The sequence below is a fragment of the Eriocheir sinensis genome, chromosome 1 (genome assembly GCF_024679095.1).
Source record: "Eriocheir sinensis breed Jianghai 21 chromosome 1, ASM2467909v1, whole genome shotgun sequence".
Taxonomy (NCBI): domain Eukaryota; kingdom Metazoa; phylum Arthropoda; class Malacostraca; order Decapoda; family Varunidae; genus Eriocheir; species Eriocheir sinensis.
Genome location: NC_066509.1, coordinates 29,314,390 through 29,342,221, shown reverse-complemented (window position 1 = coordinate 29,342,221; position 27,832 = coordinate 29,314,390). Strand labels below are relative to the sequence as shown.

General features: G+C 44.8%; 1 protein-coding gene across 1 annotated transcript; it reads right to left on the bottom strand.

Annotated features, from left to right (window-relative positions):
• Positions 1–27,832, bottom strand: LOC126981246 (uncharacterized; the record flags this gene model as incomplete). Its single annotated transcript, XM_050832499.1, has 8 exons — positions 1–362; positions 1,030–1,209; positions 1,826–1,997; positions 2,372–2,381; positions 9,080–9,454; positions 10,682–10,861; positions 20,295–20,429; positions 27,625–27,832. Coding segments are annotated over 8 exons (1,500 nt in total), but the record flags the coding sequence as incomplete, so codon positions are not given.

The window sequence follows — 27,832 nt, the reverse complement described above, 5'->3', positions numbered from 1 at the left end:
CTGCAAAGGTCACTTAGACAAGTGAGATTGACGGTTAGATACATTATCACATTATTCCGCCGTGGAACACACACACTCTGCCTGCTGCTGCTCCTCCCTTGCCAGACACACACACTGAAGTCCTAGAAAGAGAATCCACCCTCAGGCACGTTGTTCACGGCAGAGAAGTCGTACGCCTGGCCACTGGTGGGGCTGCTCACCTCGGGGCCCTCCTCCTCGCCGGAACACTTCTCGATGATATCCATCCAGGGCCTTCTCGTACACGGCCTCGTTGTCGTGGTGCTGCAGTCCTCAGTCTTGTCCAGTCCGCCGCACTCCTCACTCATCTGGCCCAGGCGGTCCACCTCGTTGATCTCGGCAGTCTGAGAAGATGAACACATTTATAACCCTTTGCTGGGTGAATATTAACGAGCCATGTTAACCTACAATACTTTTGGTGACTGTTTTACACTCCCACTGGTATGAAACACAAATAACTGATGCATGCGGGAAGCGGTCCAGGTGGGGCATCACCTCACTGGGTTTTGTTGTGTCTTCTAAGACAATAATGAATGAATGACTAACGAATTTATGTTAAGATACTTGTCCTCAGACCTGAGAATTGAACTCTAGTCTTTACATTACTTTATTAGTTCCTCGTAATTCAAAGTACCCATCCTTCAAACACCTTCCAGCAGCCAACAAGTTATCACCCTGTTCACTACCACTGCCTCCATCACCGTATTGTGTACCAGCACTGGCCTGCCGTCTGTGGCTGTGGCCTTCCACCTGGTGCCGCCTTTTCATGCCAGCTCAACAAAGACCTGTGTATCTACACTCAGCAATACATTCACTATGATGCAGTGATGCTACAGGAATGAAGATACTGAAGACAGTTTATTCTGATGATCAGTTTATTCTTTTCTTTCTCTTATAAGCATTAGTTTACTGTTCCACTTTGTGCTTGAGTTTTGCAGTGAAGAAAGAATACATCACTGAATGGTAGAGCATCCCATTATAAAATGTAAGAAATCATCCTCATGAACTTACCTCTGTGTCTGGTCTAATGAGTTCCAAAAGGGGTTGTACAATGCCAGCCTTAATGACGAAGTCTCTGAGTTTGGGGCCATCGCCAGCAGTGTTTCCCGGCGCCCACACGGCTTGCTCTGCATGCCACGTTGGTGTGCGGCGAGCGGAGCAGCTTGACGAACGATACGACAGCGCCCGAGGCTGTTGGGGAGGCAAACACCGTGGATTACATGCAGGAACAAACTTCAAACTAATCATTTGTTCATACATCATAAAAACAAAGCAGGAAGATTCTCTCAAGAAGCGACACCTTTTTCTACCTCCTTCTCTTCATCTTAAGACTTCATGTTCCCCTCCACGTTTATCAACGCGAGACCCTCACAGTAGGAACGATACAACTCAGGGCTGGATGCCACAGAATGCTTAACCTTGCTATTATTTATGAATGGGTCACAAGGAACAATGTAGAACGTGCAGGGCGGGGCTGTGGCAGGGCGCTTGTCCACCATCAGATGTAACAGTGATGGTCGCCAATTTGTGCAAACCATTTGGCATTCGTATCTAGAACATTTTCATTACTTCACATTGGCACAAGAGTAAGTCAGTTTACTTATAAACTAAAGGTGGCAGTCAAAGGGCAAAACAAATTAATAAGTGAACACAACAGCTGCTCTTATGGACATAATACATGTCAAAAGAATGATCAGTTTCAGTTTGAGAAGCCTTGGTATTCCTCTCTTGAAAGTTTCATTTATAAAAAGGATAAATAGACATCCTGGACCCTGGCCTCTGGTTACAGCACTCAGCCCACACTCACTTGTCTGCCCTCTCCAGGAGGCGTACAAGGGGGTGCACCAGGCCGGCATCCAGGGTGGCATCTAGGGGCGGGCTGAGAGCATCTTGCGTGCAGCTTGTGTGGCCACCGGCTGGGTGCTGCTGTCGTTACTCGGGATGCCGTTGATAATTTCCTCCACACACAGTGTGGGGCCCTAAAAGAGTACACATATACTATAACCTATTATATATATATATATATATATATATATATATATATATATATATATATATATATATATATATATATATATATATATATATATATATATATATATATATATATATATAATGCAGCTGTTCCTGGAAAGCAAACCATTACGCAGTGAACACCAGATAAGGGGCCAAAGGCAGCACTTTGAAATAAAGTGAAAATGGTCATGACTTCAGAGCAGCACCGGGAAATAGTTTCCTAAAAATCACCTCTGTATTCCTCTTGCATTTGACCAACCGAATTGATGCTGAGAGCGAGCAGCAACTTCTCTTCCTTGCATAGTAAGGAAAAAGGGAACAAAGCCGCTACACACACCAGCCAAACACTGTGTGGTATAATCTGTTATGAGGAACACATGCACCAAAGACAACCAAGGCCAGTGTCACACATTCACGATCTTGACTCCCGACGCCTCCCGACGTCAGGCCACACGCCGACAGTTTTGGAAATTTCTAAACACTCGGCGCCCTCCCCGACATCTGCCACCGTCGGCAGTAAACCAACACCGTTGGATGTCCATCTCAGTAACGTCTCGACAACGTCGTTTCGACGTCGGCAATGATCGGCATTTTAGGGGATCTATTTACAATGATATTAACGTACGTCTGGCAGCGTGACATTTTCTAACGTCGAGGCTAGATCGTGAATGTGTGACATTAGCCTAACAATATGGAGAACACATAATTATAACAAAACGAGTATGTAATGACGCTGGACCTGAACATATTCCCTCGTTTTCACATCTCCCTAACATTTTTTTGTATGTGTTCATCTTTTATATATCTATTTATATTTCATTATTCCGTTTCTTTGTTTAATGATTCATACACTTATTGACTCTTTTCTGATTTCATTCTCATCATATTTTCCTCTTTTTCCTCATAGTGTTTCTGACTTTCACTCTTCTAATTAAGTTTCCATGTTGAGTTGTTCACAAGTCTGTTCTTTTGTTCGACTGACACGTTTCCATTTTTCGTTCCGGCCATTACTTTCTTTTTTCCTAACCTTTCTGACTTTTTAAATCTATTATTCATTTTGAGTTGCTTTCATATTTTTTTAAATTTATTTGACACCTTTCTATATTTCCTTCGTATTGTTGTTTCTCCTTCCTCTTATTTTCTTAATCATTTTCCCTTCACTCCTTCACCTTTTCCTTCAAGTTGCGTGAATATTCTTTATTTGCCTCGCTTCAGTGTTCGTCACCACTCTTCCTTTTCTCCTTGGCATATTCCTTCTCTCCTTTACTCTTGCGCTTTCTTTTCTTCCCTTTGTGCGCTTTTAACAGAGAGAGAGAGAGAGAGAGAGAGAGAGAGAGAGAGAGAGAGAACGAAATCGTTCGAAGAATCATGTTCACGAGCGTAACATTTTCATTTGTTTCAATTCACTTAGTTTTGCAGATTCGATTCTTTTTAATATTTCAAACCCGTCTCTCTCTCTCTCTCTCTCTCTCTCTCTCTCTCACACACACACACACACACACACACACACAAAAACACACACACACAATAAGAACTGTTTATCAATCAGGGAAGTGAGACGCGACACACACACACACACACACACACACACACACACACACACACACACACACACACACACACACACACACACATATTCACATACTAACACATTCCTCTCCTCATGTGATATTAAATTTTGTCTCTTTAATCTTCTTCCTCCACCTCCTCCACCTCCACCTCCTCCTCTTCCTTCTATTCTTTATCTTCCTCTTTGCCTCTTCCTTTCCCCGTATCTCCATATCGTTTTTTTTTACGCGTCTCTTTCACTCTTCTTCCACCTCCTTTCCGATTCCCCTCCTTGACCTCCTCTCCATTATCTTCGTACCCCTCCTCCTCTTCCACATCATTGATCTTTTCCTCAGGGATTCGCAGGTATTTCAGGATTTCTTTCACACGCTCTGTTCTTTTTCTCTGTATCCCTTCTTCTTTCCTTTATTTTCTGAATTCCTTTGTGCGTGTTACTCCTTTACCTTGTATCCTTTTCTTTTCCTAACTGTCTTTATATTCTATTGGTTAGCTTTTCCTCAATATCTCGCTCCTTTTGTGTTCCTTTACCTTCCTTAATCCATCTCCTTACTGTCTTTTCCCTCCTCATCTTCCTCCTCTTCTTCTTCCTCATTTTTTCTTCACATTTTGCCTTGTTTATCTTTTTGTCTCCGTTGCCCTTCTTTTCTCTGTGTATATCTGTTCACGGTTTTGGCTTTTATTTCTATCATCGCTATTCTATTCTCTTCTTCTCACTCTTCTGTGTTTTGTATTTTGTGTAGTTTTTCTTTTTTCCTAATACCTTCTCACTAACTTAATTGTTTTGTTTTCACACTCCAGTTCTTTTCCTAATTAGTTTGTTTTTCTTTCGAGTTTAATCAAATTTTTTTTCAGTCTGTATTCTTGTCCTCTTGTTCATTTCTTCCTGTTTTTTCCTTCTTTTCACTTTGGTTATTCCTTCTTTTTCACTCCTCCATCTTCCCTTCAATTTTATTTTCATGTTCTTCTCTTCCCTCTCATTTTTTTTGTTTCGGCCTTTTCATGTTGGCTGCTTCGTCCTTCCTTCATTTTCTCTTCATTCTTCATCTCCCGTTACTACTTTTTCTCCCATCCGCTCCTCCCTGCCAGCTTCATTATTTCTTCATTATTTGCTTTCTCTTACTTTTCCTCCACTTATTTCTCATTCTCTCTTCCCTTTTCTTTCTTCTTTCCTCCTTACATAGTTTTCTTTAATTTAATATTTTTTAAAGAAAATAAAGGCATCTCTCTCTCTCTCTCTCTCTCTCTCTCTCTCTCTCTCTCTCTCTCTCTCTCTCTCTCTCTCTCTCTCTCTCTCTCTCTCTCTCTCTCCCTTCTACTCCTCTACATCTACCCCTCTTCTCTCCCTCCATCTCTCCAGCTTTCTCTTCACTGCCTTTTTCCTTCGCCCTATTCCCTTTACCCCCCTCCCACTCTCCTCCTCCTCCTCCTCCTCCTCCTCCTCTCCCTCCTTTTCTATCTCCCTCTTTGGTTTTCTTCTTTCTTCCAACGGTTCCTCTTTCCATGGCACTGAGAGTCCTTGAACACCACAGTTTCAAAGAGGAGCATGAGGAGGAAGAAGAGGAGGAGGAAGGACAAAAAGAGAAGAAGTAGGGACGGAGTGACGTAGAAAAAGGAGAGGAAGATAGAGACGTAGAGAAAGGGAAGAAGGAGGAAGAAGAGTCAGTATGTAGAAAAGTAGGAACATGAGGAGAGGGAAGGAGAGAATGGTAGTTCCGGTAAGCGGGTGTAGGAGGAGGAGGAGGAGGAGGAGGGGGAGGAAACATGGAAATGCATTCAACAGAAAGCCTATTGGCTCATTACGAGGTCGCCCGCTTGGGTGATTTAATCTGCTCGACCGCCACTTGGGGCTTGGTGAGCAGATGAAAGCACCTCGATATTGAGGAGCAAATGAAAGGCCCTCGTTATTCAGTTTACTCCCGACGCAGCGAAATGACGGTCGATTCTATATTTGAAGGAGTTGATGGTATTCGCATTTACTACTTCCGAGGGAAGATTATTCCAGTGGCGGATGACTCGGTTTGATAAGAAACTCCTTCCAGTGTCTGTGTTACATCGACTCGACTTAATGGGTAAACCGTTATTTCTAGTTCTTGAGTTGGTTGAGTTGGGTTGAGGTTGTGTTGAGTTGGTTGAGGAGGAGGAGCACGAGTAGCACGAGGAGGAGGAGAAGATAAGGAGGAAGGATGCATATTTTAAAACGATATTGTGTGTAGCCTATGTGTATTCAGGTCACGAGAGAGAGAGAGAGAGAGAGAGAGAGAGAGAGAGAGAGAGAGAGAGAGAGAGAGAGAGAGAGAGAGAGAGAGAGAGAGAGAGAGAGAGAGAGAGAGAGAGAGAGAGAGCAACCGGCTAATTTTCTTTAATATTTTCCCTCCCACAGAAATCAATTAATATAAAATGAATAATTGCTAACGGTAACTCATCCATTTGGTAATTTTCTTTTATTATTATCTCGCCGTTTTGGTTTTACTCTCAAATGGATCACAGCGTCGACGATTAATATAGAAAGCACTTGACTTTTTACACATTATTAAGCCCAATTCAATATCTGCACATTTTTACCCTAGAGAGTTTTATCTATTTCTTCTTTTAATTTCTTTGAAATGTCTTCATATATGCTTTTCACTTTCCTTTTGCGTAAGTTTCCTGTTGTTTTTTTTGTTGTTTTTTTTACATATTTTCATCCGTCGAAGTTTCGAAGTCGAGTCAGTCCTAACATTGCCAATTTCTTTAGAGATTCTCATTTCATAACTTTCAATCGTTCATTACATTGTTCATCTTTACCTCATTACCACAAAGTTAAGAATCATTGGTCACAATAACAGTTGAATTACATATGTGCACATTTTCTTCAAGGATATCATTTTTTTTCTCATTGAATTTCACACGTTGTCCTGACAATTAATGATCACACCTTTTCTGAAGTTCCCTTTTTTTTTTTAATTTTCAGTCATTCCATATATTTTCAATATTTTTTTCTCAGTCTTTTCATCTTTTTCCTTTCTTCAGTTTTATTTCAACCTTACGGGAGTCATTCTCGGTAACTTATTCCTTTTTTTTCTCATTCGATGTTTACGTTCTTCTGATACTCACATCCTCCATTTTAATGAGTTTCAGTATTCTTTTTTTTTTGCACTCTTTCCATCTTTATCGTATTTTCACAAAACAGAGAATAATTGATCACATTTGCACTTAAATTTCATCCCCGCACATTCTTCCCTTCTAGAGTTTCCACTTTTACTCCCTCTTTTTTTTTTTTTTTTTTTTTTTTTTACTTTATTGGTATTCTCGTTTACATTTGCGAGTCTTATTTTTCCTTTCCAATATTTCTCATCCGTTTTTCAGATTGTTTTTCTCGTTCACCTTTTTCCTCATTTGTCTCTTTTTCTATCAGTCTTTTCTATCACTGTCACCTGTTTCATTGTCCATCTTTTTCTCATCAACCTTTTCATCAATCACTAAGTTTTCTTCTTTATTCATTGTTTTGCATATCTTACCTTTCACAGTATTTTTTCCCTTAATTAAGCATCTGTTCAGTCATTTATCTGTTTCCACACATTTCTTTTCTCTTATTCTCTACTTACCATTAACCTTTCATTTGTCAAACACTTTTTTTCTCGTCTCCGTTTTTATCGTTCTCACTTTTTTCTCTTTCATAACCTTTCCCTCGTCCACTCTTTCTATTATTAACACACTGATGAATTTACTGTACATACGACCTTAAAATTTGTACATAGTTAGTTAGTTAGTTAGTTAGTTAGTTTGTGTGTGTGTGTGTGTGTGTGTGTGTGTGTGTGTGTGTGTGTGTGTGTGTGTAGCGTTATCAAGAGAGCAGGAAAGAGCAACACATTTTTACACATGCATGAGGGAGGAGGGACAACACACACGATAGATGCAAAGTTTTTCTCTTCACGCCCCGCAACACACCACCTCAACACACACCCGCACCAACGCCACCGCCGCAACACACCACCGCAACACACACCCGCACCAACACACCGCCGCAACACACCACCGCAACACACACCCGCACCAACACACCGCCGCAACACACCACCGCAACACACCACCACAACACACCCGCACCAACACAGCGCCGCAACACACCGCCGGAACACACCACCTCAACACACACCCGCACCAACGCCACCGCCGCAACACACCACCGCAACACACACCCGCACCAACACACCGCCGCAACACACCACCGCAACACACCACCGCAACACACCCGCACCAACACAGCGCCGCACCACACCGCCGCAACACACCACCGCAACACACACACGCACCAACACACCGCGGCAACACACCCGCACCAAACACACCGCCGCAACACACCCGCACCAACACACCGCCGCTACACACCCGCACCAGCACATCGCCGCAACACACCCGCACCAGCACATCGCCGCAACACACCCGCACCAACACACCGCCGCGACACACCACATCAGCACACCGCCGCAACACACACCGCCGCAACACACCCGCAACACACACCGCCGGAACACACCCGCACCAACACACCGCCGCAACACACACGCACCAAAACACCGCCGCAACACACACCCGCAACACACACCGCCGCAACACAACCACCGTAACACACACCCGCACCCGCACACCGCCGGAACACACCCGCACCAACACACCGCCGCAACACAACCACCGCAACACACCGGCACCAACACACCGCCGCAACACAACCACCGCAACACACCCGCACCAACACACCGCCGCAACACAACCGCACCGACACACCGCCGCAACACAACCACCGCAACACACCCGCACCAACACACCGCCGCAACACAACCACCGCAACACACCCGCACCAACACACCGCAGCACACACCCGCACCAACACACCGCCGCAACACACACCCGCACCAACACACCGCCGCAACACACACCAGCACCAGCACACCACCGCAACACACACCCGCACCAACACACCGCCGTAACACACCCGCACCAGCACACCGCCGCAACACACCCGCACCAGCACACCGCCGCAACACACCCGCACCAGTACACTGCCGCAACACAACTACCGCAACACACCGCCGCAACACACCCGCACCAACATACCACCGCAACACTTCCGCACCAACACACCGCCGCAACACACCCGCACCAACACACCGCCGCAACACACCCGCATCAACACACCGCTGCAACACAACTCCGCCACATCACCGCAGACAACCAACACAACCAACGCGCCGTTACGTCCCCCGCGCCTCGCTTCCCACACGCCCCGCCCTGGACTAGAGCTGAGGGCGGAAGGCGTGGGAGGGGGAAGTGCACGAAGCGTGGGTGAGGAAATGGAAGGAGGAGGAGGAGGAGGAGGAGGTGGAGGGGGTTAGATCAATGCACGTGGGCGTCGGAACTGAGTGGTTTGTCATGGTGCCTTCGAGAGGAGGAGGAGGAGGAGGAGGAAGAAAAGGAAGAGGTAGTGTAGGATTCCAACGATAAGGAGAAGGGTGGAGTGTATCAGACGAAGGATGGGGGAGACGAGAATGAAGTGTAGGATACAAAGAGAGAAGAGGAGGAAGTGTAGAAGCAAAGGATATCCGCAAACCACCTTCCTCCCTCGCGGCGACTTTCAAGAATGCCTTGGCTTCCTTACTAATCTGAGAGACGTCCTGAAGGCTACTCGTACCACTGACGGCGCTGGAGAACCCTAGACAGGCAGCCAGGAGAACCCAGAGGCACCACGTTCTCGTCCTGTCGCGTCCCAGCAGACGGTGAAGCCCCAGCAGGAGCAGCGGGAGGCCTGGCGTTCCTTGGGTGGACGTCTGGGCCCGGCTCGGCTGGGGGTCGTTTTGGAGCTCGGCTGGAGCCTCTTCTGGGGGAAAGGAACGGGGATCAAGGGCACGCAGCGGTGGGGAAAGGAAGGATTATTGTTTTAAAGACCAAACAGGAGATTCCATTACAACGTAAGGAGTCTGCAAGTGGCCGGTAAGGAGTCTGACTGATGAGGAAAGGAAGAATTAGTGTTTTAAAGACCAAAAAGGAGATAACATAAAAACAAGAAAGTAAGGAGTCTGCAAGTGGCCAGTAGTACACACGAAGAGTGAGAGAAAGATAACAAATAGTGATCATGAGAGAGAACGAATATTGAAAAGAAAACGAAAAACTAATAGTGAACGAAATAAATAGAACTAAGATAATTGAAACAGAACAACGAAGAATGATGTGGAATACATAACGTTCGGGAAGGAAGGATTTTATGATATTTTCTTCCCATAGCAAGATCTCGTACAGCCACACGAAGAACAGAAACAAGGTAGAAGAGTGGGGAAAAATAGTAATAGTAGGTGAGAGTAAGGCAGCAGTAGTAGGTCACACAGGGAACAAATAGTAATAGTAGGTGAGAGTAAGGCAGCAGTAGTAGGTCACACAGGGAACAAATAGTAATAGTAGGTGAGAGTAAGGCAGCAGTAGTAGGTCACACAGGGAACAATAGTAATAGTAGGTGAGAGTAAGGCAGCAGTAGTAGGTCACACAGGGCAGACGAAACCTGGCCTTGGAAAAAAGATAGCGGGAAGAAATGCTGAGGGGAGAAATATATAACGATAAACAAAGGTAGAAAAGTAACACTAAATCAGATAGAAAGCAAAAATATGACCCTCCCCCCTCATACACACCTTCCTCACCTTCCAACTTACTACACCCTCTCACCTTAAGCCCCGTTCACACTGTGCCGACTCTGGGCCACGACAACCCAGCGACTTTTCCATTTGACAAGTTGGCTCCCACGCTCCAAGAAGGGGGGGAGGTTTTATTGTGGTTTTGGTATCTTGCCGACTGTCTGGGACATTCAGCCAACTAGTTGCCAGCATGTGCTAACCCTCACGACTCCAGACTCCCGTCACGACGTCGGCGCAGCATTCGGCAACAGTCTCAAGACCTCTTTCAAGACATGCCCGACTTTTTCACATCAACACCCAAGACCTCGTGTACCCTAGAGTCGTGGGTTGTCGTGGCCCAGAGTCGGCACAGTGTGAACGGGGCTTTACACACACATGCACCCTCTCCCCCTCTTCCCTCCACGCCCACGCCCACCCACCGTCGAGCACGTGGATGGACACCGAGGCGGGCGTGGCGTGCACGGGCGCGCACGTGTAGTTCCCGGCGTCCCTCCAGGTGGCGTGGGTGACCAGGAGCCAGCTGGTGCCCGAGTTCTTGTCCGTTACCAGCTGCACGCCGCCCCGACCCCCGGCGTTGATCTCCACCAGCTCCTCCTTGGCTGCGGGGAGGAGAGAGGACATGGAGTTGTGGTAGACATTATACTTGTCTTCTTGTTTGTAGGGCGAGGGAGAAGGGACAGGCGTGATTGCCAGGGAGGACGCTGAGAGGCTACTAAGAGGAGCAGTAAATGGGATTGGTCTCCAGTCTCCACTGTCTTGTTTGTGAGGCGAGGGAGGAGGGAAAGGCGTGAAGGCTATATATAAAAAAAAAGAATAGTGACAGGAAAGGATTGGTGAGGCTCCGATCCGTTGAGGAGAAGGAAGAGGACGAGCAGAAGGAGGAGGAGAACTTTGAGAAAGATGAGGTATAAAAGGAACGAGTTGAAATGGATGGGTTTTGATGCTTTAAAAAAGGAGATGAAACGAGGAGTTAATGAGGGTAATAACAGTGGGTGGAGAGAGGCTGAGAAAATGAGAAAAGCAGAAAACAATAATTTAGAATTGAAATTAGAAGTACTGATTAATGTGAAGCAGGATGATAAGGGAATAAAGGGTGGATAAAAAACGTAGAAAATGTACATCAATGTTTTTTTTTAACGTTCTATATAGGAAAGAAATGAATAACTGATTTTTTAGAAGCAGGAGAAAAAGAAGACGAAGAAAAGGAGAAAGAGGATGAGGAATACACAGTTGACCTCTCTCTCTCTCTCTCTCTCTCTCTCTCTCTCTCTCTCTCTCTCTCTCTCTCTCTCTCTCTCTCTCTCTCTCTCTCTCTCTCTCTCTCTCTCTCTCTCTCTCTCTCTCTCTCTCTCTCTCCTTAAACAAAAGCATACAGATGAAATCCTATTAGTATGGCATGGGGTATCACGAGCTAAAGGAGCCCTCTTCCTTAAGGGCACCTATTCTAAAGCTTGCCCAATAGTTTGTTCTTTTATATTAGTGTGGGTGTGGCCCCCCTTGAAGTCCGTATTGTTCGTAGACACTGTCACTTAAGGGGGGCTTGCGTGACTCCACAGGTGGGCAGCTGTCTTTACGCGCTGGGTGCTCAGGCCTGATAGGTCCACTTCGGCCGTGAAGGCGTTCCGCAGTGTTGCTGTGACACAGATGAAGGCCCGCTGACACCTCAGCGTACGGGTCCTCGGGACTTCGAGAAGATCACCGGACGCTACCGCTCTCGTAGCTCGCTCTGACCTCCTCTATGGGACTCCGAGTGCCGCGAGGAGTGGTGTGTGCTGCACCTGGGCCTTGGGCAGCACTGTGAGGGCGCCGACCTCCTGCGGTGCTCCAGACTATCCATCTGGTGGCGGGGACGTCCTGTCTCGGGTGGTGACGGTGGTGCTGTTGTTGTTGCTGTTGCCATTGCCGGTGTCCCCTTTGTCGTCCCTGCTGCTGCTGCTGCTGCTGCTGGTCACTGGCACCGTATATGAGGCGTTCGGCACGCCTCTGCACCCGGTACAACAGCGAGAGGTGGCACTGGGCGCTACTCATCCATGTGAGGGGGCTGTACTCCATGATGGGCCTCACCTGGGCCTTGTACAGCCTTAGGAGTCCATCAGTGTCGAGAAGGTGGCGGACTCGACGCAGGAGTGTCACTCTCAGGGACGCCTTGCGCGCCACGTTCTCGAGGTGGCGGTCAAAGCTGAGTTTGGAGTCGACCTCCACCCCCAGGATGTTGATGGAGTCCCTAATGGCCAGGGTGTCGTCTCCAAACCTCAGCTGCCCCTCGAGTACTCTGGTGTCTCTCTCTCTCTCTCTCTCTCTCTCTCTCTCTCTCTCTCTCTCTCTCTCTCTCTCTCTCTCTCTCTCTCTCTCTCTCTCTCTCTCTCTCTCTCTCTCTCTTATCTGCCGAACTAGGAGAATTGAAGAAACATTAGGATCAGCAGAACAGGATTCAACGCTTCATGAAGAGGGATCAGGAGGAGAAGGAAAAAGAGTGGGACAGGAAGACGAAGAGGAAGAGTGGAATGAATAACAGTTTCGATCCTGGCTATTGACTTCCACTACCTCCTCTTTATTCGTCGTTTAAGGGATTGGAGGAATATGTTGAAAGATTTGAGAAAATTGCAAAAGTTCTGATGCAGTGAGGAGGAGGAGGAGGAGGAGGAGGAGGAAGACTAGGAAGAAGGGTCGTAAGGGATTGATCTTTTTTTCTGTCTTCCTTATCTGGTAGTCAATGAGATTACGAAGGAAGTAAAGGAATTTGGAACGCGGAAAAGAGATGTGGAGATAACGAAGAATGTGAGGGAAATACATCAACATTTACAAAGGTGAACGCTGTTGCCATGATACGAGAAGTGTGGCGATTATTACTAGTGAACGCAACGTGCCCGGCTGCCCGCGGCCCCGCGGCTGCGCGGCGGCGTCACTCGTCAGTGTCTATAGAGCAAGTGAACGGTGAGGACGTGCACGGCGACACCCGCATGGGGTGGCTAATTTGCCGCAACACTTTAGCTTTTCCTCGCGAAGCGGCTGTCCAAGGTGAGGACGATGGTGTGGCCGCCTTGACACACGTGAGGCTGTGCACTGTGGTCAGGTGTGTGGTGAAGGAGGAGTGTCAACGTTGAGTGTTCATCGTGAGGCACAGCAGGGGGCGGCCCTTCCCTGACTCCCTCACCGCTGCACCCTGGCGCCGCTGCCCCCCTGTCCCCTCCGGTCACCCCCCAGTGTTACAACACCACCACTCTGTGTGCTGTGTGACAGGTACGTAAATGTACGTTGTTCTATACGCCACAAATACGTTTCAACAATTTTTTTCCAGGAGTAGGCTATTGCTATTTAGTTTGTTTACCGAGGTAGCCAACTGTTGTATTCACTGTTGTGTTTTGTAGCGTCCAGCATCCAGTGTACAAACGGCCAGTGATGTACAGTATAAAAACAGCAATAAATGGCTATAACAGTAGGTTATTTCGCTCTATACACAAACTATTCATAGCCTACTGAAAAATTCTCTCTCTCTCTCTCTCTCTCTCTCTCTCTCTCTCTCTCTCACACACACACACACACACTTCGTGTCCCACGTTGAAGTATTGCCCAGCTGATGAGGATGCAAAACATGTTTCTCTCGCAGCTGTTTTTGCCTCGACGACAGGTCATAGCTGAAGGACGTGACCAACTGGGTATTGTTGCCTCTCAAACCCACACTTAAAACTAAAACATATTATTACTTCTCCCGTTAATATATATATATATATATATATATATATATATATATATATATATATATATATATATATATATATATATATATATATATATATATATACTGTTACAGTCAGCTTTCTTCTTAATTAACCCCTGCTTCCCCCCACCCCTTTCCCCTTCAGCAGTCATCTAAAGTTCTGAACCATCGCCACGGTACCCCTGATCGTTATGTATTCATTATCACTGCGAACCGTGTACAATTAATGGAAACATCAAAACAGACGTTATATTGGCCCTTCCTGTCCTACCACTGCAGACGGGGGAGTAAGGCTAAATGCAACAAAATAAAGAGTATCTCGGCTTGAATTTTCCTCCTTACACCTCTTTCTCTTTCCACACCCGCCAACACTAAGGCAACCCAAGTCATCCTTGAACACACTATTGAAAGTCACTTCGCGCAGCAAAAGAGAAAGAGGATGAATACATTAAACAATACATCACAATATATAAACAAGTACCAAGGTTCAAATTTCCTCGTAATACTTTTTTTTCTTTAATGTTCACCTCAGGCAACTCTAAACCAGCACCAAAGCACCCTCTTGTCGGTATTCTCAGACGCTTCCTCGACTATTCCTAAAGGCCTCAAAGGAAGTTAATTGGGTTCTCATCAGTTGTTGTTTTTCACGTTCATGGTGCAGAAGGCTTGTTAGTTTATCACCAGGGTCATAAAGCTACCCAGTACCCTTCAGGGAAGTGACCCACTACTCGTACAAAATCTTGTCAAATGTATGTGCTATTTTTTTATTTTTTTTATAGGGCGCCAAAATGTGTAAAAGCATAACATTATTTAGAAGGTAAACTTTGATCAATATTCGAGGGAGCAACACAGGATCGCATAACATAATAACAACTACAACACACACACACACACACACACACACACACACACACACACACGCGAGTACTCAACCCGCCCACCCACCCAGGTACCCACACTTCCTCCTTCCTTACACCCTCACAAGTCGTTACATAAGAGAAAAGAAGACCCATAACGAGGAGTGCTCAACAGTCAGGCGCGCTCTTTATGCCTCGGCGCCGCCCCTGTGAGCCACGCGTCCACATAGGCCGTTCCAGGGCGCGGGTTGGCCCTCCACCTGTGTCCTGGAGGCCCATCCCACTATGTACCACCGACACTCTTTCCGCGACGCCTCGATAATGGAAATAAAGTGTTCACGGCCGACTTGGTGCTGGTTTGGGGGCGACTGGTGCGAAAGGAAGGTGTTGGGGGGGAGATTAGAACATTTTTGTAGTATTTTGATATATTTGGGTATTAGAGTATTTCGACGACTGAGCGTAGTAATTAAGGAATTAAAGTGTTCACGGTCGACTTGGTGCTAGTTTGGGGGTCCTCGGTGTGAAAAGAGGGTGTCGGGAGGGAGATTCAAACCTGTTTGTTGTATTTTGTGTTATTTCGGTTATTTGTTTTCGACATCGGAGCTTAATAATGGGGGGGAGAAAGTGTTTAAGGGTGAGTCGGAGTTGGTTGAGAGAGGTTAAGGGTGAAGAGAGGGTGTTGCTTGCTGCACGATCCTTGTTATTTTGCTTTTTCAGGTATTTTTATAACGGAGTGTAGTAATAAAACGAATTAAGTGTCGAGGGCGGCCTGGTGTGAAAAGAGGGTGTTGGGAGGGATATTTGAACCTGTGTGTAGTATAGTCTTTATTTGCTGATTTTTATTTTATTTTATTCTTACACAACGAATCATAATGATAAAGGGGAGGGAACGGGAGATGCTGAAAAGGGGAACTCGAACAGTTTCTTTTACTGTACTCATTGTCTGTGTTTAGCTGACTTTCCCTTAGGAACCCAATGATAATAGAAAGCCAGGAGGAGATCGGAGGTAGTTTGCTGTAAATGGAGGCTGACGAAAGGTGAAGCTAAGACTGCAGAGGAGGTGCAAGGAGGGGAATCCAAATCAAGGCACTGTTATCGTATTCATGGTTTTATTGCATCAAGCGGCGTTGTGTGTTTAGTGAAGTTAGAAATGTCGTGTTCAGGGGTGGGTTGTGCCGATTTAGAAGTGCTTAGGGGTGCCAAGAGAGGAGATTCAAACCAGGGTAACGATTAATTGCGTTGTTTTATTTCATTCTGTAGATTATTGTATTAACATTGTAGTGATGGGAGTAACAGTGTTCGGTTAGAGGCGCTTGTGTGAAAAAAGAAGTGCTACAAAGGGAATTCAAACCGAGGTATTCATATTGTATCCATCGTTTTTCCGCATTCACTATAGCTTTTATGAACGTAGTGATGGAAGCAATAACGAGATACATCTGTTATTTAGTGTTGATCTGTGACATGGGTCATATTATTATCAGTGATATTGTTGTTGCTGTTTGTGTTGTTGTTCTTGAGTCACCATTAGTGTTGTAGCAGTGTGGCCCTAGTACGTCCATGGAGGGAAGGGGGGGGGGGGGTGAGGAGGAAGGGGTGTTAGAAGTGTAGCCTCTTGGTGGAAGAAAGGAACAGTGATGAGAAAGACTGACGGACGGGAAGATTTGCTGCTACAGACAACTGAAGGGCCATAACTGTGTCCGCAGATAAATAGGCTCCTCCTCCTCCTCCTCCTCCTCCTCCTACTCCGTCTGCTGCATCATTCTCTCCTCGTCCTCGTGCAATTCGTCTCCCGCCTCCTGTTCATCTCCATCTCCAACTCTTTTAGTCACTTTATCTTCCTCTTCCATCTTTTCTCCTCTTTTTCCTTCTCGCCCTCATATTCTTCGTCTTGATTTCCTCTTCATCTCCTTCATCTTCATTTTTCGTTTCCTCCTCCTCCTTCTCTTCCTCCTCTTCCTCTTCCTCATCCCCATCCTTCATTTCCATCAGCTGTATCACCGTCTTCCTCTCGTTGTGGGTTTTCTCTTTTTCCTCCTGCTCCTCCTCCTGAACCATTAATTAAGCAATATAACAATGCCTGCCACATGGATCAACAGGAATAAGAACTGATTACATTAATCTGTTCCTCATGGTGTGTGTGTGTGTGGACGGGGTAGGTTATATTGTTTTACTGTTTTTGATACATGTAATCTTCATTAGTTAACTTTTTATATTTATAGTTTCAAAGCTAAATGACTAATTTTTTTCTCTTCTATTTTTGATCTTTTATCATCTTTTCGTTTTGTCATTTTGTAATTATTGAGATTTTTAGTGTAATTATTTCTTATGTAATTTTGGTGTAATTCTTTATGTATGTTTTTTTTTTGTTATTGCGTTTGCAGTGATTGTTTCGTTTACTTCTGTTAAATGCCATGTTGATATTTTTTTAAGGAAATAACACACACAAAGAGAGAGAGAGAGAGAGAGAGAGAGAGAGAGAGAGAGAGAGAGAGAGAGAGAGAGAGAGAGAGATTTACATAGAAAATCAGACCACACAGACCCCATGGTCCAGACTAGGTGGTCAATCCTTAAACCTAAGTGATTTTACATTAATCAGAAGACTCCAAAACGTTGCATTTCTACTCTAGCTGGTATTAAGTTGAAGGAAGTGACGGTCGAGCTTATTTTTGAAGGAGTCAATCGTGTTACACTGGACCACTGATGGTGGGAGCTTATTCCATTCTCGCACTACAACGTTGGTGAAGAAAAATTTGGTTCAGTCTGAATTTACTTGTCTACATCTGAGTTTTACGCCATTGTTCCTCGTGCGCAAAGTGTCATCGATCATAAACAATGTTGATCTGTCTACATTCGTGAAACCATTAAGTATTTTAAAACATTCGATCAGTTTTCCTCGGAGGCGACGTTTCTCAAGTGAGAACATGTTAAGGTTGGAAAGCCTTTCTTCGTAGGATTTGTTGCGCAAGGAAGGGATCGTTTTTGTTGCCCGACGCTGAACACCTTCTAATTTAGCAATGTCCTTTGCATGGTGGGGAGACCAAAACTGTACCGCATATTCCAAGTGGGGTCTGACTAAACTGTTGTAGAGCGGGAGTATTACATCTTTATTCTTAAATAAAAAGTTTCTTTTAATGAAGCCCAACATTCTGTTCGCTTTATTTGCTGCATCGATGCATTGCTGTGAGAATTTGAGGTTTGGCGCGATTTTGACCCCCAAGTCCTTGACGCATTGAACGCTTTTGAGTTTAACGCTGCGCATTTCGTAATCGAACTTCTTATTCCTCGTTCCAACTTGAAGGACCTGGCACTTGTCTACGTTAAAGGGCATCTCCCATTTATCCGACCAAGCTGAAATTTTTTGCAAATCCTCTTGGAGGCTTTGCCTGTCTTCGTCAGTGAGAACCGAGTTACCAATCTTTGTGTCGTCTGCAAATTTACTAATGCGGTTATTGAGTCCAACATCCACGTCGTTGATGTAAATAATGAAGAGCACTGGGCCAAGAACCGAGCCCTGAGGGACGCCACTAGTGACCGGCGCCCACTCTGAGTTAAATCCGTCAATCACTACTCTTTGTTGTCTGTTGCTCAACCAATTCGCTATCCATTGGTTTACTTGACCGTCAATACCTATTTGCTTTAATTTGTAAAGTAATTTATGATGCGGGACTTTATCAAACGCTTTCTGGAAATCAAGATAGACTACGTCCAGTGATTTGGTTACGTCATAAGCAGTGAAGAGGTCGTTATAAAAGGTTAATAGATTTGATAGGCAGGATCTTTTGTTTCGGAACCCATGTTGTGAGTCCCCAATTAATGAGTGGCTTTCAAGGTAACTCACAATTTTGTCTCTAATTATGCCCTCAAGTAGCTTACCTACAACCGAAGTTAGACTAATGGGCCTGTAATTACCTGGACTTTTTTGTCTCCTTTCTTAAAAATCGGTGTCACGTTAGCCTTTATCCAATCTGAAGGGACGATGCCTTGTCGCAAGGACATATTGAATACGGTTGTGAGGGAGGAGAGTATTTCGCTCTTTGTTTCTTTCAGCAGAGTTGGATATACTTTATCAGGTCCAGGACTTTTATTTGTTTTAAGTGATTTGAGGGCTTTAAGAACTTCATCGGGTTTTATTTCAAAGTTAGACAATGCATGCTCGGGATTTACATTAGTACTGGTGTTGGTGGTGGTGGTGGGAGGACTGTTATTATTAAAAGAAAAGAGAGAGAGAGAGAGAGAGAGAGAGAGAGAGAGAGAGAGAGAGAGAGAGAGAATCCGCAAAATCAAAAGCTTCGCTCGACAAAGAAACTAACAAATAAAAAAGAACAAGAGCAAAGCATTCAATCTTGTCACGCGAACAACAACAACAACAAAAATAACAACAATAACAAGAGAGCGAAAACAAAGTCATCAGCCTTATATAGTCAACAACAACAACAACAAAGTGTCAAATAGTGAACACAGTATAATACAAAATATGCAATTTTTTTTCCCTTCCTTCCTTCCTCTCCATCTTCGTACACTTCCACACACTCCCTCCGCTAACCCTTACATCCCTCTTTTTTTTTCTTTCTACTTGTTTCTCTATTAAATTTTATCTCACATTTGTATTTCTGTTACTTTCTGGTTTTTTTTCTTTCCCTCTTTCAGTACTTGTCGCCTTTCTTTCCTTTTCTACGTATTTCTTTGTGTCGCTGTTGTTTGTTACTCTTTCTGTATTACATTATTTTTACCTTTTATCTTTTGATGTTCGTCTATTTTCTTAATTTTCTTGCTCCTTTCCACTGATTTTCCTGTGTAGCTGTCATTTTGTTGTTCCCTTTTCTTCGATGCTACATCACTAACACACTTACACTTCCGTTACGTGTCTACGCGTTATTTCTTACACCTTTCCTCTGCATCATTTCTTTTCTTGCATCCAACAGCCCTTTGCTACATCCTCCATTTCCTCAGCATCCTTCACTACATTCCCTCCTTTCTCCTTTCCCCACTTTTTTCCCTCTCCCTTTCCCTTTCTCCCCTTCCCCGAGTCCCCTTCTTCCTCTCATCTTCTCCTCTCTCCTTTCCCCTCCTCTTTCCTCCTCTTCTTTCCCCTCTCCCTTTCTTCTCTCCCCTTCTTCCTTTCCCCTTCCCTCTCCCCTTCCCTCTCCCCTTCCTCCTCTCCCCTTCTCTTCCCCCTTCTTCCCTCCCTTCCCTCTCTCCCATTCCCCTTCTCCCCTTCTCTCCCCCTTCTTCCTCTCCCCTTCCTCTTTCCTTCCTCCTCTCTCATTCCCCCTCTCCCCTTCCCTCTCCCCTATTCCCTCTCCCCTTTCCACCCTCGCCTCATCCTACTCCTCTTCCCCCTCTCTCATTTCCGCTCTCCCCTTCCCTCCCAATAAAAAAAATCCCTCCTCTTTCCCTTCTCCCCTACTCACTTTCCTGTCTTTCCTTTCATCCCCCTCCTCCCCGGTGTGTACTCACGTGGGTCGCGGGGCAGCACGTGGTACCAGGTGACGGGCGCTCCCCTAATGGCGCCCTTCACCACGCACGTGATATTGATATCGCTGCCCGCCTTCATGAAGATCTCCCTCGAGCCGGTGATGCGCGCGCTGGGGACTGGCGGGAGAGGGAGAGGGGTTAGGCAGGAGTTGCGCTGGGTGCTGGGGGGAGGAGAGGAGAGGAGAGAAGTTAATTAGACATGATTGGCTTGTTCATTGGAGGAGGAGGAGGAGGAGGAGGAGGAGGAAGTGGAGGAGGAGTACATAACATAAGAACATAAGAACGTAGGGAAACTGCAAGAGGCCAAGTGGCCTACATAGGGCAGCCCCAGAATCCCCCCACTACTCACGATGGGTGAGGTGTAGTTTCAGGGGTTAAAGGTAGAGGCTTGATCCTCGTTTACCTTCGGTACGGGCGTACGCTCCAGTACCTGTCACCTTACTGCACCCACACCTCACTACCACCTGTCATCCTCGTCCATGTAGCTATCCAGTCTACTCGTCGTCCCTGCACTAACTATGTGACTGCTGAGTCTATTCCATTCCCCCACCACCCTATTACTAAACCAATGCTTGCCTATAACTCTCCTAAATCTATACCTTTCTAATTTAAATTCATTACTGCGTGTTCTATCCTGCTGGCAAATTCTCAGTACTTTACTTATATCGCCTTTGCTGTAACCCTTGACTCATTTGAATACTTCCATCAGATCTCCCCGCACTCTTCGTCTTTCTAGTGAATGTAAGTTTAGATGTTTCAGCCTATTTTGATATGGGAGGTTCCTCAGCCCCTGAATCATCTTGGTCATCCTCCTCTGAACTGATTCTAGCAAGTTGATGTCCATTCTGTAGTGTGGGCACCAAAACTGGACAGCATAATCTAAGTGTGGCCTAACTAACGCTAAGTAGAGTCTGAGGATGACCTCTGCACTCCTGTTGGTTACCGTCCGGTTAATAAAGCCTAATACCCTGTTAGCCCTATTCCTCGCATTAATACATTGCTTCCTTAGTTTTAGGTCAGAGGTCACTAACACTCAAATCCCTTTCACACTCGATCTGCCTATCACTGTGGAGTCTAAACTATACCCGTGTAATGGATTGCGTGTTCCTACACTATGTACGCTACACTTGGTTATGTTAAAATTCATCTGCCATTTCTCTGACCAAGCTGACAGTTTGTTGAGATCCTCCTGCAGTGCTCTAGCATCCTTCCCTGTCCTATTAGTGCGTCCTATTTTGGTGCCATCCGAAAATTTACCTACGTCACTAGTTATCCCATTGTCTATGTCATTGATGTAGATAATGAATAAAAGCGGGCCTAAAACTGAGCCTTTAGGAACCCCACTGGTAATATTACCCCATTTGGATTTTTTACCGTTAATAGTAACCCTCTGTTTCCTGTCGCTAATCCACGCCTTAATCCAATCAAATACCTTCCCTTTCATTCCATGAGCCCTGACTTTATTTAAGTCTCTGGTGAGGTACCTTATCGAAGGCCTTACTAAAATCAAGATAAACTACATCATAACTTTTATCATTGTCAGCTGCCTCGTATACTCTATTGTAAAAGGATAAAGGCACGACTTTCCTTTAATAGACCCATGCTGTGCGTCGTGAATTAAATTATGTCTGTTAATATGGTCCCTAATACTATCAGCTATTATTGACTCAAGCATTTTACCTATAACTGACGTCAAACTAATCGGCCTATAGTTTTCCATTGAAGATTTGTCACCCTTCGTAAATATTGGAGTAGGAGTAGGAGGAGGAGGAGGAGAAATAAAAGGAATTACATTTATAAAGGAATTGTGGATCTATGATGCGGTTAAACAGTCGAAGCAAATGTGGAGACACAAGAATAAAGACGTGGAGAAACAGATGGAGATTAAATTTCTTCTAAGGTGTGGAGAGAGAGATAAAGAGAAGGAGGAAGTGGAAGAGAAAGGAGGAGAATGAGGAAAAAATATTCACAGAAGTTGGAGAAAGACTCGATGGCAGGGCAAGGAATTGAAGGTTAAAATTGGAGTGAAAAAAGGAGGAACAAGAGATGGAGGAGGAGGAGGAGGAGGAGGAAGAGGAGGAGGAAGAGGAGGAGGAGGAGGACGAGGAGGAGGAGGAGGATGGACAAAGATTAATAGGAGGTTGACAAGGTTAGTGAATCTGTAGGACACGGAAGTGGAGGAAAATATTTTACGGACGAGTCCTAAAAAAACGGGCAAGTGGAATAATTGGGTGACTAAAGGCAAGCGGATGAGACACAAGGAGGTCGTGTGGATGAAGGGAATGACGAGGACGAGAAGAAGAAAGGAGACAAAAAAAAGCAAATCACGAAAACATTGTGTAGTGTAAAAGGAAAACAGTAAACATGAAGTTCTAGAAAAGAAAGATTTGATAATAACAAAAACAAAAGGAAAGAAAGATCGAAAAAAAGGAAGGTAGGAAGGAAAGAAAAAAAAGAATTTTAATATGTTCAGAAGACATTGAAAAAGCGAGGAAAATAGAAAATTCAATCGAAAGAGAAGTGAGAGAGTTGAAAGCACAGAGATACAAGAAAGAAGGAAGACAAGAGAAACAGAAAACAGAGGAATTAAGGAAGAAAATAAGAGAAACATGATCAGGAGGGGAAGAAGACGAGAAGGGAAAGCAGAGAAAGACAAGCGAGGCGAAGGTGTGCGACAAAAAGTGGGGTGTAAGGGAAAAGAAGATGGAAGAAGGAAGTGGAGGAAAGGTCAATGAAGAAGGGTAAAGGGAGAAGAATCAAGGAAGAGGGAGTGATGGTGAGGGTAACGAAAATAAGGAGAGGAAGAAGAAGGAACTAGGAAGAAGGGAGATAGGGAAAAAAGGCGTTGATGAATGATGGAAAAGGGCGAAGGAGAAGAAGGATTAAGAGGAGAGATCAGAGAAAGTAGATTGTGAATGTCAGAAGAAGAAAGGAGGAGGAAGGATAGAGATGTAAGGAAGAGAAAGGAACGAAAAAAAAAAAGGAGAAATAGACGGACAACGAAGAGGAGGAGGAGAATGGGAAAAGACAGAACATTCAAGTGCTTAAAAGACTATGAGAATGAAAGAAAAAAAATATAGAAAAGGTTAATAACAATAGAGCTGCAAAATAAAAAGTTACAAAGAGAAGAGAACAAAAGAGAAGAATGATACAAAGAGGAGGTGTTTTAGAAGGGAATTAAGTAAAAGAAGAATGAAATGAAAAAGGAAAAGGGAAATATTACAATCAATGAGAGGTTATGAGGATACAAAATAAGGATAAACGCAGAAGAAAAGAAACAAAACAAAGAAATATAGACATTGGAGAAACAGAAGAAGCACGAAGAGAGAGAGAATAAAGGCGAATGTTTGTTTATTAATAGGGAAATGGAACGAAGATAAGGCAATGAATAAATGAGGGAGGAAGGGGAAGAAGATAACAACCAAACCAGGGAACTGGGGGGGGAGAGAGAGAGAGAGAGAGAGAGAGAGAGAGAGAGAGAGAGAGAGAGAGAGAGAGAGAGAGAGAGAGAGAGAGAGAGAGAGAGAGAGAGAGAGAGAGAGAGAGAGAGAGAGAGAGAGAGAGAGTAACAATTAAGATCTCGTATTATCAAACCAGATTATATAGAACCTGATGAGAGAGAGAGAGAGAGAGAGAGAGAGAGAGAGAGAGAGAGAGAGAGAGAGAGAGAGAGAGAGAGAGAGTGTAACAATTAAGATTTCGTATTATCAAACCAGGTTATATAGAACCTGAAGAGAGAGAGAGAGAGAGAGAGAGAGAGAGAGAGAGAGAGAGAGAGAGAGAGAGAGAGAGAGTAACAATTAAGATTTCGCATTATCAAACCAGATTATATAGAACCTGAAGAGAGAGAGAGAGAGAGAGAGAGAGAGAGAGAGAGAGAGAGAGAGAGAGAGAGAGAGAGAGAGAGAGAGAGATGGTTAAGAGTTAAGGAAATTGCATGAGAAACAGAGGCCAAGAGAAAGGAGACGGAGGAAGGACGAGGGGCAGAGAGGGAGAGGAATGACTTGATTGTTTAGAGAAATACTGGAGGGATTTGGTGCCCGTGAACCCTGGTGATTGGCGCTCAAGAGGTTTTGTTGCTGTTGTTGTTGTTGTTTTGCTACGATGAATACCCCATACGTAAGGAAGGCAAATTGATAAATAACTCAATGGGTGCTAATGGAAGGGAGAGAAGGTACTGGTAGAATAATAGTAACAATAATGAGGATGATAGTAATAATGAAAATAGACGATAATGAAAAAATAATGGTGTAGTATAAGTAGTAGGTGTAAAAACAGTGATGATAATGATAACAGTAGTTGTGGTGGTATTAGTAGTATTAGTAGTAGTAGTAGTAGTAGTTGTAGTAGTAGTAGTAGTAGTAGTCGCATTAGCAGTGGCAGTAAAATCAGTAATAATAATAATAATAATAATAATAATAATAATAATAATAATAATAAGCTAAAAGAAAACAATGGCATGAGCTGTTGTCCTTAAATATGAATATAAAAAATAATTTTAAAAGGAAAAGAAAAACAGAAAAGAGAATGTCTAAAAAAAAAAAAGATAAAAACAACAAGAAGGTAAATAAACAAGAGAAAGATAAAACAATAGAAAAGTGGACAAATGGAAAGATAAATACGAACTTCAAAAATCTAAACCAAAATAATGTAAAAAAGAAAATAAGGAAAGAGGAGAAAAAAGATGAGTATGGAATTCAAAGCAGAGAAAAAAGTTTAAAAAATACCAATGATAAAAGTTAAAAATAGAAAACGCAAATATATTTCATGACCAACTAAAGTAAAATGGAATAGAGAATTTACTGCCACGTTCCCTCCTCCCTCCGTCCCTCTCTCTCCTTCCTTCCGTCTCTCTCACATATATCCCTTTCCTTCCCCTCTCTCTCTCTCTCTCTCTCTCTCTCTCTCTCTCTCTGCCGCCAAGACAGTCGCCAAGACAATCGCGAGGACCGTCAGGAAGACCGTCGGCCAACTCCTTGGCAACTGTCGGCCAGCTATCGGCCAACCAGTTGACAGACAGTCTGGAAGACTGTCGTCAAGACTGTCGGCCAATCGGTCGGCAGATTCGTGGTTGTCGTAGACATGGCGCAATTTAAAAAATAAGACCGTTGAGACTCGTCTTGAGGCTAGTTGGCAGCATGTTGCAGACATTCTGCCAACTAGCTGGCCGAATGTCCCAGACAGTCGGCAATCATGGTAGCCGACACCAGGACACCAAAAAATTATTGGAGCGTGGGAGCCGACTTGTCAAATGCAGAAGTCGCTGGGTTGTCGTGGCCATGAGTCGGCACAGTGTGAACGGGGCTGAAGACAGAAGCCATCATCTATCCCTCCCACTCCACGCACGCCCACTCCTCCTCCTCCCTGGCCCGTCCTGCTCCCTCATTCCCCACCCTTACGCCATACCATCACCACACCATACACCAAACACACGCACTGCCGATGTGTCCGACTTGTGATGCTATACTGTCTGTCAGTTACCTCATCTTGCACTGCAGTAGATTTACCCGTGAACGCAGTCGACTGGTAAACTACTGCAGAGAGAGGGTTATTCCCATCACCTTGGACGCAGTTCTTGGGGATGGGAATCCCGAGGTGACCGATATATTGATGCTTTTCTTAAGAGAGACCCACTTGATCGACGAGATGTGACGACACCATATATATACATTTTTTTTGGGGGGGGGTTCCTACTTTATATTATTATATATGAAATATAAACATAGTATTGTGGTTATCCTACATTTACTTTATGTAAACAAATGTACTATTACTGTTGTGGTCCACGTGATAATCAGCAGGTGATAAATATAAAATTGATATATATGTTATCTCATTTTTATATGCGATGTTGGTCTATTGCTCCTGTGTGCCCGTCCACCCCTACTAGCTAGCTTTGGATAGGCCCCCTTAAGCCCCGTTCACACTGTGCTGACTCTGGGCCACGACAACACAGCGACTTTTCCATTTGACAATTTGGTTCCCACGCTCCAAGAAGGGGGGTAGGTTTTATTGGGGTCTTGGTGTCATGCCGACTGTCTGGGACATTCGGCCAACTAGTTGCCAGCATGTGCTAACCCTCACGACTCCAGACTCCCGTCACGACGTCGGCGCAGCATTCGGCAACAGTCTCAAGACGTCTTTCAAGACATGCCCGACCCTTTCACATCAATACCCAAGACCTCGTGTACCCTAGAGTCGTGGGTAGTCGTGGCCCAGAGTGGGCACAGTGTGAAATGGGCTTAAGATGTATTTATTTAATCTTTTTTTTTTGCTAAGCTGTGTGGATGAGCTGAATGAATGACTGGGTGAATGATGCTGATGACAAAATAAAAATAAAAATAAAAATTAACAAAACCTAAAAAAAAATAAAAAAATGTTCTAATAGCCCAGCCAGGGCTGATGCCCCCCCATAAAAAAAGCACTGCCATCTTATTAATGAACACATCCATCTGCACCACACGCCACTGTTACTTACTCAATTTGTTTGTTAGTTGGTTGGTGGGTTAGTCAGTTAATCAGTTAGTTGGTTAATTAATTAGTTAGTTAGGCTAGTTGGTAATGTAGTTAGCTCGTTTATTGGTTATTTGTTTATATGGTTAGTACTTTGTTTGTTGGTTGATTGGTTGGTTGGTTGGTTAGTTAGGCTTGCTTGCTTAAAAATGAAACTGTAAAATTTGGTATAAAGCAAAAGAAAAGATAATTTTACCGACTGACAACAAAAATGCACAATGCATAGCCTACTGCAGACGAGTAATATTTCATAATCATTCATCCGGGTAATACTCCCCCCTCTCACACACACACACACACACACACACACACACACACACCTCACTCACCTTCCTCCACCTCCAACACACCCTCACAACCTGTACCCACCCTTTCTCCATTCCAACACACCCTGTGCCCACCCTTTCTCCATTCCAACACACCCTGTGCCCATTCTTCCCTCCCCAAACACACCCACTCACCCTTTACCCATGGCCTAATAGCCCAGCCAGGGATGATGGCCCCCTAAAAAAAAAAAAAAAAAAAAAAAAAATGTACCCACCTTCACCTTACATCTACCCTTCCTCCACCCGAAGCACCTCCTCACACCCTATACCCCCCTTCATCACCTTATACCCACCCTTCCTCCACCCGAAACAAACCCACAAACCCTATACCCACCTTCATCACCTTATACCCACCTTTCCTCGACCCGAAACACACCCACACACCCTAAACCCACCTTCATCACCTTATACCCACCCTTCCTCCACCCCAAACATACCCACACACCCTATACCCCCTCCCCCCCTCCACTCACCCACAACGCTAAGCCTGAAGCGGCGGAATATCTTGGGCTGCGTGGACACCTGGCACTCGTAGAGGCCGGAGTCGGTGATGGCGGGCCGGTCCACCTCCAGGTTCCAGAAGGGCGAGCCGGGCAGGTGCAGCGCGCGGAACCTCGTGTCCGTCGTGTACGTGAAGTTACCTGTGGTCAGCACGTGCAGGTCCTGGCGCCTGATCCAAGA